The 17,284-nt window shown below is 41.3% G+C and overlaps 1 protein-coding gene across 2 annotated transcripts in view; it reads left to right on the top strand.

Moving 5' to 3' along the window:
• RORA (RAR related orphan receptor A) overlaps window positions 1-17,284 on the top strand; it is a 709,088-nt gene that overhangs the window by 515,827 nt on the left and 175,977 nt on the right. For both annotated transcript variants that reach the window (XM_059372057.1, XM_059372058.1), the window contains exon 2: window positions 16,123-16,152. In XM_059372057.1, coding sequence (XP_059228040.1) covers window positions 16,123-16,152 — 30 coding nt within the window. The remainder of the gene's footprint in view (window positions 1-16,122; window positions 16,153-17,284) is intronic.

Raw genomic sequence — 17,284 nt, 5'->3', positions numbered from 1 at the left:
TTTTTTTCTGTAAGTCAGCCTGAGTGGAAAGAAAGTAGAACTCTCGTCAATGAATCAAATGGCGGGAGGGGCCAGCTGGGAGGACTGATTCCCCCTGGATCTTGTACACATTACTCCACTCCTTGGCTGTACTTCGAGTGCAGGTTAAATGAATTGTTCCCATTAGCGGGCTGATAGGACAGCTCCTTTAGATGAAGGAGACTCTGTACTTTGAATGTCACCGTGAGGAAAAGGGAGCCCTCATAGAAAAGTTGACAGTAGCACTTTTGGCAGTATTTTACTGTCATTGTTAAAAGTAGATAAAATGATGACTTACAGTAAGGCTCCGAGTTTTAGCATAATATATAATCATAATAAAACTTCTGTCAGCTTAGAAGTGATGTCAGAATTCTCTGCAGCTTGAGGGCTTATCTGAGGCATTGTGGTCACGGGAGCCATACTTGGTGCCGGACTTGCCAGCCGAGGCTAATTCGCTCTGGCGTTGGTGGTCCTGACGCAGTCTCATTCACTCGGATTAGTCACTTCTTCCTACATTTGCTGAAACTGGAATCCCGAAAGTTTACTTGTTTTATCTGGGTATTTTTTGTAGGGATATTTAAAGCACTCTTCAGTAGGTGACACCAAGTATGACTACTGAGGGAGAGGGGAGAATGTTAAAAATTAGGAGGATGTTGAGTTGGCTGAAAGGTTCCTGATGTCTGAGCCCAGAGCTCTCCAACATTTCCCATATTGGCATCAGCGGGATAACTTGTTTTATTTGTTCTATTACCTTGGAAACTGAGGCACAGGTTTCAGAGTAACAGAATCTGTTCTCTTCATCATATAGTAGTTGTAGGAACTATCTGGAATATGTAAATCATTTATAAGAATAATTTAAAAACAAATATATATATCAAGATATCCGTAGGCAGAAAAAAGAAAAACAGCTATCATCTATAGGGGAAAATATATAAGCAGGAAGAGAGGAAGAAGCCCTTGTCACATGCATTTCTTCATGGACATAGCCCAAAGTCAACAGGGCTTCGAGAGACCAAGGATGGAAAGAGAATGTGCTCAGAGTTGGGCTGAATGAACATAAGCCTGCATTTTTTTCAGTGTTCCCACATCACTTCTTGCTCTTGAAGCTCATGGATGTGATGAACAGTATTTGGGCTTTGTGAGGGAGCAGAGATGACTGCTAGGAACAAGGATAGGGCTCACGCCAAATGGATGGCCGGATGGAATTTGGGTCCCCAGCTAGGCTTTGGCTGATAATATTCACTGTGAGTACCAGGACAAATGCTATCTCATTGGCCATTCCTATCACCTAACATAATGCTTGACAACGTGAGGTAAGGAGAGTACAATCACACAGCCAATCAGGGGCAGCATAGATGGCAAGTCTGGGTTTTTGTACTTGAACAAATCCCACTTTGAGCTGAAAAATTAGATTATTCATACATTGTTCATTAGTGAGATTTTCAAAGAGTTTCAAGCTGTCCTTCGACTCTGGGACTAAATTAGTGACAGCTTTGAAATCAGAGGTAACTAAAGCTACCTCAACTGGATATGGGTTGATTTCCAAATTCATAAAGGCATTGCAAACAGTGTTTTTACTGTTATGTGAGTGCGAGCCAGAGGGTGGTAGACATAGCTGTGTGTGACCGAGTTTGGATAATATACTATCCTAGGGAGGCTAGTCTCTCGCTGTGGCAGCTAGGAGCATCCTTGAGGCTTGGGCAAGGCTCCTCTAGTCTCTTGTTCACAAATACAGGAGGTAGACCTGAGGGACACTTGTACAGCTGTACACCATCTAAATGCTGGTTTACCAAAGCCAGACTGTGCAAAATGAGAAAGGACAACCAGAATGTAAAGCTAGAAGAGCCTGTTGGGGGGGGGGAGTTATTGCTCATGGAAAAGAGGGGAGACTACAGGGAATGCTTTGACCCAAGATACACGTGCTTGTCTCTGTTGCTTTTTGCTGGATACCTTTGGCTCTTGGTGCAGACAAAGGAGGAGCACTTAAAGGATTTGACCAGAGAAAGAAATAAGTACAGTGACCACTGAAAATGCCCCATGACTGAGCTTTGGCTTCCATTTCTGTCATACAAGAGCCTCTTGACCTTGAGCATGCCCCCTCCACCCTTCTGACACTCCATATTCTCACTGAGAAGTGACTCAGCAATATCTTCACTACTTACCTCCCAGAGAGAGATGAGGAAATCAGAAAGATGGGTTGAAAATATGCAACTGTATGACATTGAATATGTTCTTAGAATGGCAAACTGCAAGTTGACCTTGGATAATTTTCAAGGGAGTTTGAAGATGTCAGACTCAAAAACAATGACAATAACACCACCACCACCACCCTGATGGGGAAATGCTACATCTTGTTTGAATGAACATCAGATTGTTAGTCTGAATGATGAATTGAAAGTACCAGCAAAGGGACTGAACTGTTAAGTTACAAACAACCGTCCACCTTCAAGTAACCACTGAAGAAAGTACCCAGCATTTCTCGGGTTCTTGTTTGAAATCATTAACCAAGGAGTTTCTAATTTATTTAGGTTTCTATGTAGTCGAAGGGATGCACTTCTCAGGAGGGCTGGTGTTATACGCCACTGATGGGACTTTCATCTGACCCACAAAACATGGGCTTCTGAGAACAAAGGGAACCAAGCGCAAGCTTGTCAAGAGGGTAGACTCATCGAAGTATCATCAAAACATGGCAGAGAGCCAGGGGAGGGGAAGGTAGAATTCCAATTCAGGTCTTCTGATTTATTTTCTACGCATTTTCTACGTCAGGTCTTCTGATTTATTTTCTGTGGGTTTTCTACGCGAGTTCCCTTCACATGGCCTTAACAAATTCCAGTATTTTCTCATCAACCGATGAGGTTGTGTTCCTAACATGTATCGTAGTTGACAAAACCACCATTGACAAAAGTAAGAGCCCACTGAAAACAAGAATTTAAGGAGGAGGGATAAAAGATATTGAATGTTTCTTTTTATAAATAAAATCAATGGCTAAGTAAGTAAGTACATATTCTGAAGGTATCTGCTCTCCAAAGCATTCAAACCTGCTCCAGGGAGGAACACTTTCTTTGGCATTTGGGGAGCTGTGACTGCAGCCTATTCACAAGTTCAGGCAGAATCTCTCACACGCTTTAGGTGTGGGAGACTGGGCCTCATTTTAAAGTTTTCCAGCCAATAAGGGCCTTTTGTTATGAAAATTTCAAACATACACACAAAGAGAGGCAACAGTGCAGTGAGCTCTTGTATGCCAAACACCCAGATCGCACACTTATCAAGATTTTGTCCTCTTGGGCTTCATCTATCCCTTTCTGCTTTGCTGAAGCATTTTAAAGCAGATCAGAGACATTGTATCATTTCATCCCTGCATGTTTCAGATGTCAGTCTGTAGCTAAATGCCTGGTACACTCACATTCTGCCCTGTGTTCTTTTCAAGGCCGCCCAGAAAGGTTTTGAGATGGTTATTTTGTTTTGTCTTCTGGACCTGCTTTGCAGCATAAACTGGTTTTTCCTTTCTGCCCTAACATAGACCACGTGGTCCCGAGGAGTATGATGGAGAAATAATGCAGCATTACTCTGTTGAAGAAGAGTGACCCAAACTCACGTATTAAATAATAATAATCATCATCATCGAGGGATTTCATATATATAGATATAGATAACTATCTCTCTCTCTCTCTCTATATATATATATATATGTCTTTTAAAAAATAAAAATAAAAGTGCTGACTTTTATTTTTAAATCACTTTGACTAGAAGGGAGATTGCTAACCCCAAGTTAACTTCTAAGCTGTTATATCTAAGAACCCCGAATACCAAAATCGTTATTTCCAGGACTGCTTTCTCAGTCTCAGAAATGGGAAAGTTAAACTATTCTGAATTGCCATAGGAGAAGTCACGCAAGCTCTTCTTTTTGCTCTAACATATGTTTAAGTGGGAATTTTTCTGTTGGTTCTTTATTATCCCGGAGCCAATATGAGATTAGCTTTACAAGTTGGGTTATAACCTTTACAGCTTCTGTGTCGGGGATCCGTTAACAAGATCATAAAGATCTTTCTAACAGATGAGGCCTCCGTGCCCTGTGTTCAGCTGTGGTAATGACCAAATTGATTTTATCAGAAGTGTTTAAGAGCGCCATTTTAACTTTTCTATTGATTGCCTGACCTCAGCTTTGGGCCCTGGGGTTGGTATGTGTTCTCTCCGCCTCTCTCTTTGTATGTAGCTTTCCAGTTTCTCTTCACCCATACAAACCTTTCCTTCTGTGCCCCCAGACCATCTCATTTAGCCTCTGCCTCACTGTTTCTGTTCTCCTGTATTGTCCATACATTTTCAGAGGACTAGGCTTTGAGGGCACAATTGGTAAAGTAGACACGTGGCTTTGGGGAGCCATCTTTATTCATTCATTTGACAGAGTTTCTCGAGTTCCTACTATGTGCCAGGCACTGCTGTCAGCATTCAAAAAAACAGTGATAATCCAGGAACATGAAGTCCCTGCCTTTAAGAGTTGCCATTGTTGGAAAGGCATACAACAGCTATTTAATAGAATGTCAGAGGGAGAGAAACACTTTTATGAAGAGTAAAGCAAAGTAGGAACACAGGTCTAGATAAGCCAGGGGAGAGCATTCCACCTTTGAGTTCTGAGTGGCTGTGAGGAAGGCCTGGGGAGATGTAGAGGGAAAATTGAACCAGGTAGAGGGAATTCCAAGCAGAAAGGACTCCAGGCCTAAGCAAGCTTAGAGCTTTAGAGAAAATTCAAGAAGGTGCATGTAGAAGAGCAAGAGAGATGAGGCAGGGAGAAGAGGACATGAGGTAGAGAACCAGGGAGGCTTCTGGAGGACCTCATGAGCCATGAAAGGAACTTGAACACAAGATTGACACTAACTGATTAACAGTTCAAAAACTTGCCTGGCCCAGAGGATGCTTGTCAGTGATGCTGGTGAAACCTCCTTGGATCCAGCTGAGATGTCTTGTACTTGAACATACCAGGCCACAGAGCAGAGTGGAGTGCTGCTCTCTCTTATTGTCTGGCTGACTTGGTACCAGTCACTTAGTCCCTCTCAGAACCAGTTTTCTGTCCTTTTCCAGGGAGTGATACAATTTCTTATCTCTTCCACATCTAATATTTGGTAATTCTAAGCTATAATCTAGAGTTGTTTCTTAACCTTATATATTTGTTAGGGTAATAACAGAGACCCAAGAACACAGCAGTTCATATGAGGTAGAAATTTGCTTCTTTTTCCTGTGGTGTTTGACCCCACAGAAACTGCCAGGGAAGCAGGCAGGCTTACAAGTTCTAGGGTCCTGTCTCCAAAGGGGCAGTACTGGGCCATGACTTCATCCATGTTCCAGTCCATGAGAAGAAAGACACAGGATATCCCAGGCAAGCAATTTCCTCTTAAGTGACATGGAACTTCCACACACACTATCTGCTCACGTTTCTTAGTGAGAACCTAGTCTTATGGCTATACCCAGCCCCAAGGGACCCTGGGAAATGTAGTCCCTATCTGGGCTATTGTGTGCCCACCAAAAAGGTACCTGCTGTGGAAGAATGGGAGAATGAATTTGGAGGGGCAGCAAGAAAACTGCCACACCATTACTTCTGAAAGATCCCAGAGTATTGTCAGATACCATAAACTCATAAAATTTCCTGGACTTTTGTCATCAATTTCCTAGGGCTGCTGTAACAAATTGCTGCAAATGAGTGGCTTGAAATAATAGAGATGCATTCTCTCACAGTTCTGGATGCTCAGAGTCCAAAACTAAGGTGTCAGCAGGGCCATGCTCCCTCTGAAGGCTCTAGAGAAGAATTTCTGGAAGCCTCTCTCCTACCTTCCAGTAGTTTCTGGCCATCCTTGGCATTCCTTGGCATATCACCTCATGACTCCAATTTCTGCCTCCATCTTGACATGACCTTCTCTGTGTATCTTCTTTGTCTCTGTATCCCGGTCTCCTCCTTTCTCTTATAGAGACAACAGTATTCTTACTTCTATCCTACAGCAATTGAAACTGCAACTCAGGTGAAGTAGCTTGCCTAGAGAGAAATGATTCCAGTGATGGTCACTTAGTGAAGGTTGATGAGGTCAGGCATGCAGCCTGGGTCTCCCTGTCTCCAAAATCCTGCTCTTCACATTTCACGGAGGTACGTCCCAGAGACTTCTCAGGGGACAATGACAAAGGGCTCACTCTTGCCTGGAGGGATTAGTGATCAGCCTCTGAGGCAGTACCTGCTCTGTGGAGTTCTCCACAAACCCAAGAGCAGATACCCTGTAGTCATCAGCATAAACTGAACTTCTATTTGGTAGCTAAAGGATTGTTGTTTTCCTAGGAGTCAAGAGTCACCCAGCATCAAAGTCTAGGTTTCTCACTGCATTCTGGAACATTATGGAGAACACACTGAACTAAGCAAAGCTTATTTTCAGACCCTTTTTCAGCACGTGGATTAGTGGTTTGATTACTACTTCAAACTGTACCATCAGACTGTCCACCACCATGGGGCCTTCCTTAAAGATTCTGGCCATGTCATCATGCTCATTCTTCAGACTCAGATAGAGTTCCCTGGAAAGTGTAATGCAATTAGTTGTTGCCATAGGAAACCAGGTCTCCTAGTGGTCACAGAGAGATGATGTTTGGAATAATAAAGAAAAAAAAATGAAATCAACATTTCCATTCATTATTTCATTTTATCCTCACAGCAACCCTGGGAGGTGCATATTTTAGCTTTTCTTTCTTAGTCTTAAATGTTATTTACACAGATTTATTATAGAAAATTTCCAAGTAGAGACAAAGAAAATAAATGAAAAAGTATCCATAATTCCTCCACTCTCATTAATTTGGTGCATGTTTTTTTATTCTTTTTTCTAAATGGTTTGTCTTCTTTTTTTTCTTCTTTTCACAGAAATGGAGTCATGCTGTACTTGGGGAGTTTGAGAGTCTTTTTGTTGTTGTTGTTTCTCTGAAGACAGCTAGAACGTCTTTCTTTGCAATTAACCTTTCATTAGTTACTGATGGCGGCGTATTTCATTACATAGATAGACCATGGTTTATTTATCTCATCTTCTCATCCTGTTGGCATTTGGGTTGTTCCTCCCTAACCTTTTGCTGTTGGCAACAATGCTACCGTGAAAACCCTGTGTACATCCATAATTACTTCTGAAAGCCTATATTACTGGTGGTCAGATGACCACCAGAAGAAGAAAAGATTTTTTTCTCCCTTCTTTAAGAGATGAGGAAACTAAGATTCAGAGACATTAAGTATCTTGGCCACATTCACACAGCTGGCAAGTGACTGAGCTAAGACTGAAATTGAAGCTTCCAGACTCATATGGGAAAATAGTTTATTCATCTCACCCAGTAATTATCATACTCGATAAATTCTGTGAATGCAAAGGAAATACCTTGGTGACTAGTTTCTTTTCTTGAATTATCACCCAGCAGCAGCCAATCCAGAGAAAACTGCTTAAAATTCTGTCATCAGAAGAGAGGCTACAAAATACTTATTTAATTGGAGTTTTCATCTTTTTTCTTTCAAGATGATTAATGTTGGCATTTTTAAAAGTTCTTTACAGACCTTTAAATAGTATCTTTTATGTTCAGCAATAGTTGAAGACACCTCTCCACTAGAAATAAATATCAATATTTATTTTATATCCCTTTGGATCCTGTGGCTTTTTTTAAAAGATTTATTTATTTATTTTGGAGAGTGAGAGTGTGCTGGGGGAGGGGCAGTAGGAGAGGGGAAGCAGACTTCCTGTTGAGTGGGGAGCCTAACATGGGGCTTTGGGGCTCAATGTCATGATCCTGGGATCACGACCTGAGCCAAAACCAAGAGTCGGATGCTTAACCAGCTGAGTCATGCAGGCACACCAGCACCTGGATCTTGTGACATATATATATATATATATATATACATATATATATATATATATATATTTTTTTTTTTTTAAAGATCATATTGACAGAGACAGACCCAGCGAGAGAGGGAACAGAAGCAGGGGGAGTGGGAGATGGAGAAGCACAGAATTCAATCCCAGGACCCTGGGATCATGACCTGAGCTGAAGGCAGTTCTGAGCCACCCAGGTGGCCCTTGTGGCTTTTAGTGTTGATCCTGGTTCTGACAGTAGAGCTCATATCCTCAAAATTTAGAACCAAATTCCCATTGCTTCCACTTCAGATTCCCTCTCCTTTCTAGGTGATTTGAGACATGAGTGAACCCATGGAACTGTCTCCTATTTTGCCATAACTCGTATACCCTTGGTCTATCCATGCTTATGCCATTGGGACAAGACTTTGCTCTTGGGGTGGCTGCCGACTAGATGAGATTTCTTTAGTCATCACTTGCCTTGACCTGATATGCCCCATGAGGTATGATTTAGGGTGACTACACAGGGCCAAAATATGTGAAAAGTATCTATAGTGCCTTACTTGCTTTGGGGCCACAACTCTAATCTTCCAGTCATCCTCATCCAACCAGTTCTGGTAGCTTCGAGTTTGGGGATTGCAACTCTAGGCACGTGTTTGACAGCATTCAGGCAAGTCACCTACAGACAGTTCAAGTCAGTACCTGCCCATATTAGTGGCAAAGATAAACAATTTCAACAGATTTCAGACCTACACAAAGTAAAGCATTTCCTGGAAAAGCATGGTAAGACCTGGTGACTTTTACCTGAATTGAATTATTCACTTATGACACTACTTAATTCCAGAAGGCTAAGCTGGAAGTGTTGATGGTTGTCAGTTCACATCTCTGCTCAGAGCTCCAAGAGCAAATTTAAGTCAATGAGTAATATTTAATGGATAGCTCCATTTTCAATATAGAGACTCGATAAAAGGAAATCAATTTGAAAGAACAGGATTCTTATTATTCTTACTGTCCTTTAGTGCTAATCATGCATTTGGCACCAACAAGCCATAAGAGGAGAAATTACCCTCCTTAGGTGTGGACTTTTCATAATGCATTAGATAATAATCTCTAAGGGACAAGATGGATGTTTCCCGAATAAGTTTCGTCTCTAAATTTCTTTCTAGGATAGACTGATGGTGGCTTTCTGGTGCTTTTGCTGCAGGACTGGGAATGAGGTTTTGTTCTTGGAACTGTTTTGTCAAAGATAAAGGGAGAGCTAGAGAGAGGGTATAGCTCTTGCCTGCTTGCCTAAAACTAAAAGATATTTCTGGGCACAACTGTCAGGAAATATGACCTAGAGATGGAAGGCAATCACACATACACAATTGTTTTAGTTCAAAACACAGGGGGAAAAAATCCTCTTATCAATGCCTACTCTATTTTTCACACTAAAATGGAGATTCTTTTCATGTTGCATAAAGCACCTTGATTGGTAAAAGAACTGAAATATTATTACCAAAGGAGCTCAACCTAGGCTCAAATCAACACAAAGGAATGCTCACATTAAAGTATTATTTATCTTCATAATTAGTATTTCTAAATGATTTTTAAAGGCCTTTTAATGCAATTACAAAATGTTTGATTGTCGTAACATTGCTAATGCTTTGATGCCTTCCGAGTGTTGTCCTTGGTCCCTGCAACCCTGGCACATAATTTATTTCTCTTTTGAGTGAACTCTAAGCATTAGTGTCCATTAAGAATTTTTGAAACAAAGTCCAGAGATTACTTGGAGCACTTTCAGTAATATGTACTGATTATCATTAATAGCTCTTTTGTCCTAGACAAGGACATTGTTTTGTAACGTCCCTCTGTTTGGTGAGGCCGCGCTCGGGCTGTGTTCCCGCTCTTGCCTTCTGCAGGGGTTCTCTCCTTGACTGCCTATGGAATGGAGAAAGTGCGTAGGACAGCTCTGGGTTGGGGGAGGGAGGCAAAGGACCAGCACAACGTGAGAGTTTTTGTCTTTATTAAACTGTTTTTAGCCCTTCAGATTCAAAAACAAAACCCTAAACTCTGGGCTTGGTTTCTTAGCTCGTGTTCATTCACTGCATATAAATTGCTCTTTTACCTACAAGCTCCTTACAAGGAGGAAGTCAAAGAGAAGTATAGAAGAGAGCAAGTCAACCCAGCAGCTTTGTACACTTTGCACTATGCTCGCTGATAATATGGAAAGAAGGAGGTTAACACATTCCAGATTTTATTTTGAAATTTCTGCCTGAGCTCTCAAACACTCATTTGCCAGATTCTATGTCTTAATGACCCCACTGCCCTGTTGGGTATGCCTGTGTCCACCCAGGGGATAGCTCTCTGTTGGTCCAGTGTGAAGTGTCTGTGCATAGAAATGTCTTGAGTAGGAACAAGACACTCTGCTACATGTCTCGGGTGAATTCTCTTACTGAAACCTTATTATAAACCCAGCATTGAAAATTTTGCCCCCAACTCATGGGTAGGAAAATGGAGACTTAGAAGTTAGGGGATTGGCCCAAGACCTCACAGCTTGAATAATGGGCGTCTTATTTAACTCCTTAACCTTGTGAAGAGGGAGAATAAATCTTGGGAAAGCCTTCAGATTAGGAGACTCCTTTTCTAGAAATCAAACTCAGCATTAAGGTGTGGATCTAGTATAGACTCATGAGTTGGCCAATTAAAGATTTTGTTAATTATCATTTAGCACATCTCCTCCTCCCTGCCACATAGAGTCATTTGAAATAGGGAAACATTGACATGTTTATTTCTTTTAAGATTTAATTATTTATTTGAGAGAGAGAGAGAGCATGAGCTGGGAGAGGGGAGAGGGAGAAGCAGACTTCCTGCTGAGCAGGGAGCCCAATGTTGGGGCTCGATCCCACGACCGTAGGATCATGACCTGAGCTGAAGGCAGGTGCTTAACTGACTGAACCACCCAGGTGCCCCAAGAAACATTGACATATTTAAAAAACAAAAGGAAGAAAAAAGAAAACTTCATTGCATCTCATTTTAAGTATTCTTTGTTGCATTTGTTTTTCTTTTTGTTTTTTATTCTAACACAGAGCTTACCCATGTGGAAAATATCTGGGTCTCAACAACTGTTATCTCATTAGGAAAGAGAATAAGAGAAGGCACACAGACTGAATAATGGCAGAGTGGCAAAGGACATCTCTGTAGTTAGGGTCTTGCCGAGAATGCAGGGCCTCTGGAAATGCTAGTTTAGTAATTGGCATGTCTGAGAAAGAGGAAAAATGCCATTTCTTACCCCTCCACCAAAAAAAATTTAAAATAAACTTGGTACCCAGACAATTGCCTAGAAACCAAGAGACAATAAGAAGTCCATCAAGGAAGTTAATTGGTCCCAGATTTGGCACTGATTGGAAATATCAGATTACATTCCTAAAGTGCTCTGCTCTGTGATAGCTCTAACTCTCAAACTACTGATAACCGTGACAGTGATAAATTTGTGGTATTTTCATGACATTTCCTTTGCTTTACTTTGAAGCATGGTCGGCTAAATAGAGTCAGGCAGTCTTGCTGTATTAGAAGCTCTACTTTGAGTACAGTATTTGTGGAGATTTTTCCTCTTAATTTCAAGGGTGTTAATTGACAATTTAAAACTGATGTTCTGTTATTAAATTAGAAATTAAAGTATTACTTGGAAATGTTTCTCTTCTCTTTTCTCCTCTCTCTTTCTCTCTCTCTCTATATATGATCTGGGTGAAATATAAGGAGTCTTGCAACTTTATCAAAAGGTACCATTTTTCTCTAGCCCAGATAATTTTAAAATATCACCCAAAAGAAGTGTAGCTTTTACTTATATAACCTTTTGTGGGTATTGCCTTCTTTCTTCTTTGGTTTTTAAAGGCAAAAAGAAAAAAGTTTCAGGGGGTTACCTTTGATTGTGAGCTACATTAGATTTTGTACAGTGAGAAATAGATCTGGCAGCCTGTTGCTTAAAAAGAGGAGGTTTGGTCTAATAGCTAGAAAGCAGGGCAAGGAGCCCTTGATCAATGGACTAGAAGGAAAATTAAGAAATCATGCAGTTCAGCCATCTCATTCTACAGATGAGAAAACTAAGGCCCAGAAAAGTTCAGTGATTTGCCCAAACCAACCAGTGAGTTCCCTCTTGGCTCAGGCTGCTGAGCGCCCCGGCACCCCCCCACCCCCGCCCGCCCACCCTGACCCCCACCCCCAGTGCTCTCCCACAGCTCCCTGCCTCCACAGGCTCTGCAGAGAGCATTACTCTGCTCGGCAGCCTGTTTGCAAATCTCAGTGGAAGGATCTTGGTGTTCTTCCCAGTCACTTGGCAGTGAATCAAAATCTTCACAACAGCTGGACTCAGTTTGACACCCTTTGGTGGTGGTGATCAAAGTCCCTTGCCTGTGCTAAACAGCAGTCTAGTTAGCACACTTGCCAATGAACAAGTGTCTTCCTTGGATTTCAGAGAGTAAAGACTCCAGTGGAGTTCAGGGTCTAGAACAGCACACACTTACTTTTAGGAACTTGGTTTCTGTCTCTCTCCAACAACTAGAAATTTTCAAGTCAGAGCACTTGGTCGGAAAACCAGAGTCCTTAGGCCCTATGTCAGAGTGAAACCCAGGGACATCAGGAGTAGCTATGACATAACTTTCAGTAGAATATGCTAATTCAGCCTTGCTACAATAAGACCGAGCGTGTTGCCCACCCTTTTAATGTTTCTATCACACTTTCCAGTTTGGAAAGCTCTTTAACTTCATTTTAATTTTCATAGCAGAATTTTGAGTATTATCGTGATGATACACAATTATAAACTCAAGACACAAATACAAACTCCAGGCCCAGAGAAGTTAAGTCAGTTGCCCAAGGCCTGTCAGCCAAGAGGCAGGAAAGTGTACGGGCCACGAATGCAAGCCCAAGTAGGCCTGATCCCAGACCCAGCGATCTTGAGCTAACTTTAAAAAGCGTATTCTTTTCTGCTGGGTAGAATGAGAGCTATTTGCCCCTGCTAAATACTCATGATAATTTATCTTTAGAAAACCGGTTTTTCCAACAATTCATTATTCAGAGCTGCTTCTCCTACCGCTGCTGTTAACATTAGCTTTGGATGTGCTAAGGACGAGAATGGGCAGTGTGTGACTGCTGTGGTCTCATGAAGGAGGCGCTTTCTGGCAAGAAAGACAGGATGCTTACAATCTCTGAGGGAAGGAGAAGAAAGACTAAAGGGGGAGACTCACCCCACCCCCAATGAAGGGTGAAGAAATGGCTATTGTTCACAAACAAGGGCACCGCAGGCCTCTCTTTTGGAGGACTTCATTCACGCAAGCCCTGGTGAGGCTCCCTGGTTGGGATGAGACTGCGGACAGGGTCCCATAGGTTTAAATTATTTACTGACTGCTGAGTGATATGGTCCTGGGAATCAATCTTTTTTTGAGTATTTACTCCTTTCAGAGGCACTGTCTATACCAGGGTTTTTAAACATGAGCCATGGATGTGATTCCAAGAGGATATTAACTTTCCACAGAAAGCTTTTTATTGTGCTAATTAAACTTTCCTGAGCCTCAACTGACCCATCTGTGAACTGAGGATGGTTTTTGCTTACTTTCTTTCTTTTTCTCGGTGGGGGTGAGAGGTGAGGGGGGAGTGGGGGTGGAGAGACAGACCAGGGGGCTGGGTAGGAAGGAACAGAGGGAGAAGGAGATAATCTTAAGCAGGCTCCATGAGGTTCAATCTCAGCACCTTGAGATCGTGATCTGAGCCAAAATCATGAATCGAGTCAGATATGTAACTGACTCAGCCACCCAGGTGCCCTTTTTTTGGTTGTTTCTTTGTTTTTTGTTTTTGGGGGGGGGGGGTTGCATTTTTTTTTAAACGTTTCTATAGAATCAGTTACTGTGAAGTACTAGAGCTTCTATAGAGAAAGGAGTGACACAAAATTCAAGACCTTAGTTTGATCAAAAATGTTATTTTTGTAGGAGAGGAGGAAGAAGGCAATTCCACATAAACTTTCCGATCGTTCCATTAAATTTGTCTTTTGTGTGTTCATATCATTTTCATTTGTTTGCTTTTGGAGGGTAATAGAATTTTGTCTTCCTAATGGCTATGAAGTAAAAGCAATAATTAAATATTATGCATAGTCCTGTCTCCATAGTTAAAACAATACACTTTTTATTAAAAAATAACGCTTTCAGGGGAGGGGTGTGTTTTTTAAGGCTTTCTCCGTATAAGTGTGCTATTAATTTGTTTTATATTCTTCACTGTATAGAACAGATAGAGTTTACATTTTATTTGTATGCATTAGGGTTGCCAGATAAAATACAGGATGCTCGGTTAAATTTGAATTCTGGATACACAGCAGAGTCGTATCTGAACTTCACATTTAACTGGAGTCCTGCATTTTATCTGCTAAATCTAGCCACTTTTAGGTGGACATATCCCCCAGTTCTTCATATCAGTCGCTAAGTGGCTGCTCACCTAAACTAGGGGACTGAGCTGGCTCTGATGCAGGCTCATGCTTGCTCCTGGGGACAGATAGGAGTGGTTTTAGCTCTCTGAGATCAGGCAGCTTTCCTGGAAAGATTTTCAGAATCTATTATCAATGTAATCATCATGAAAATATTTGATGAGAACACTGCCTCACGCTGTATAATAAATTTAAGTAGAAAAGTCAAAGCAGTGGTATTTTCGTCAGGGCTTTGGATGTCAGGAGAAAATAGTTCCACACTCAGCGAATATAGATAGGTCTGTTTTGGGCTGTGTTAAATCCAATTGTGTGGAGGTTCTGAATAATCAGGAGTGACAGCATAAGCACTTTCTCTTCAAAGTGATTTTACAGAAAGCATTATTTCCTAAGGAAAGTACACATATAGCCCTCATAATGCTGAAGGAGCACTAACGTATCAATTTATTGGTGCTGGTGTTGTGAGCTGGAGTTGCAAATTGTATTCAGATTTTAAACTTCACTCACACTTGCTGCTGGGGGAAGCTCCCTTCCCATGATAAAGCTTCTTTCAAAAAAAAATCTAGAAAGTTTTCTATAGTTCCTGTGTGAGAGAGCCTTCAAGGCTCTTGCTGAGGGTTCTAACTTCACTTTGAGAAGCCAACTCAAACATGATGAAAAACAATAGTTTAGTTTTCCTCAATAAAAAGGGGGGTGGGGGAATATGAGTTGGGCTATGTAATTTCAGCTTCCCTAAATAAGCCCTTTGGAAAGTTGTGGAGGGGAGCAAGCGTGTGATTTTGGTCTTGGCGCACAACTTTGGAACTAACTTTTTTTTTTTTTTTAATGTCTACCGTGGATTTTCAGATTTCTCCCCTGTACGATTTGTTCCATAGCTAAATAATGGGTCTGCCAAATTTTTCGACAACTTTTACTTTCCAGAGGAGGGTTAAATAGTTCTCTTAATAACTTAAAAGAAAAAAATTTCAAGGTTTACCACAGTGCTTAGTCACAGGCTAAATGTTTTCAAGAGTTGTATTACTTTGAACCTATTTAGTCTCAGGAATATCCCCCAAGAAGGACAGAGCAGAGAGTTCAAGATGGGCTCCTTCCGAAACAGAGATAGCATAGTTTGCACTGGAGCGTGCGTTCATGTTAGCTTTCTGTGGTCTTATGTGCCGAGTCTTGCTTAGCGGCATTCACCTGCTCTCCATAAATCATCTTGGACGCAGCAAGGTTGCTGACTCATGAATCCCTCGTGTTTTCATACTGTTTGTGTTAAGTTTTGGTACCGTTCACAGAGAAGTAGCGGCCATATCCCTTCTGACTTTAAGGAGTACGGACAGATAGGTACATTTTGTGGATGTTTTTCCTTTCACCAAAAAAAATTTATGCCTCCTGTGAGCAGGCAGAGTCATTTTCATTAAAAAGTAAACCCCGAATCAATGGCCACAGCTCAGCTCACCCTTGTCTGAGAAGGTTGATATCTCTCTCTTGCGTCTTAAATCTTCCCCACTCTGCCTCTAAATATGATCATCGCCCTATTTAAAATGAAAACAGAGAGTCTTCTCTCACCTTGTTTAATCACTGTCCACGCTGCTTTTTACCACAGAATGTTCTAAACCAGTAGCCGGTGTTTGCCATCCCTGTCACTCGTGGTTCTGTTGTTCTGGGGTAGGTCTGGTGACACCACCAGGTACGATTGAGACTAACCTGGCCTCTGCGTTGCCATCCAAGCAAATGCTCTCCTGAGTACTGTGAATGACACGCTTTCCAAAAAAGCACCCACAGGACACTTTCTTACCTTTGTCATTCTTTCTTCTCTTCTAGGTATCTCAGTAACAAAGAAGACACATACATGTAAGTAATGCATTTTTTTTTTAATCCAAAGTTTTCTGAAGAGTTGGAATTCGCATATGTCTGGCTGCTGTGACCCTTCAAGTATAAACTAATGTTTCAGCTGTGATCCATGGTCAACAGAGGTCATACTTCTCTACCTGTAGTGGTCGGAAGTGGTGCATCTCCACCTGTTTGTACTGAGTGTGTGTTAAAGAGAGTCTAGCCATAGTCTGCTGAATTCTAGTGATTCAAGTCATTAGTCTTTAGAAAAATCATCAAATCTAGTCAGGAGGATCAATTAATTACTTACCGATCACCCCTATTCTGGATCCTTCTTAGAAGAGCTGGTATGTTTCTAGGAAACATCACCTGGATTTCTTTTAAACTTTGGTCTCCTTTTCCTCACCACCAGTTCACGATCTAGGCCGTTTTGTACTTGTGTCTGTGGGGCAGAGATACTGACTGGGAATCTAGGTGCTGTTGCTCGACCATGACTGTGGCCCACGAGGGCCCTGGTAAATGGCATCGGAAGTTTGATGTGGAAATGTGCGCTGGATTGACACTCTGTATTCATTCCCACTTCTCAGGTTCAACTGCTTTCATCAGTTGCCTTCATTCGAACTACACCATAAGTTTACAAACTCACGTCAATGTAAAGTGTTGTGATTTTGCAATCTGAGCAATAATGTTTGACTGTGCTTTGAACCTTAGGATGAGACTAATCCGTCATTGATGCAGGCAGTCAACTTTCACTGTACTTGACCAGCATATTTAGACTTTGAATTAGTAGTGTCATTAGAATTCGATAACTGTTTTAGACCATAGATATGTGCTATCCATGAGATGTGTTTGGGCATCTTTCTAAGGCAAGCAGTGGAGATATTTATGGCACAATTTAGGGCCAAAAAAAGATGAGTCCCCAAATTTTTCCTAATTATGCTTTTAAAACTTTTGGTTTCATGTGAAGCATTTGGGGAAAAAAAAAAATCTGTGTAACATCAAAGTAGTTTATCTTGTGCCTCAGTTGATTCTTGAAATCTGCTCTTGGGCTTGTCTGTCTGTCTATCTGTATTTGTAGCAAACAAAAAAGCAAAAAAAAACCAAAAAAAACAAAAAAAAACCATTTAAAAAAAAAAAGAACACCCCACCAAAT

The sequence above is a fragment of the Mustela nigripes genome, chromosome 13 (assembly GCF_022355385.1).
Source record: "Mustela nigripes isolate SB6536 chromosome 13, MUSNIG.SB6536, whole genome shotgun sequence".
NCBI lineage: Eukaryota > Metazoa > Chordata > Mammalia > Carnivora > Mustelidae > Mustela > Mustela nigripes.
The sequence above is the reverse complement of the archived record's forward strand: the minus strand, read 5'-3'. Positions and strand labels throughout refer to the sequence as shown.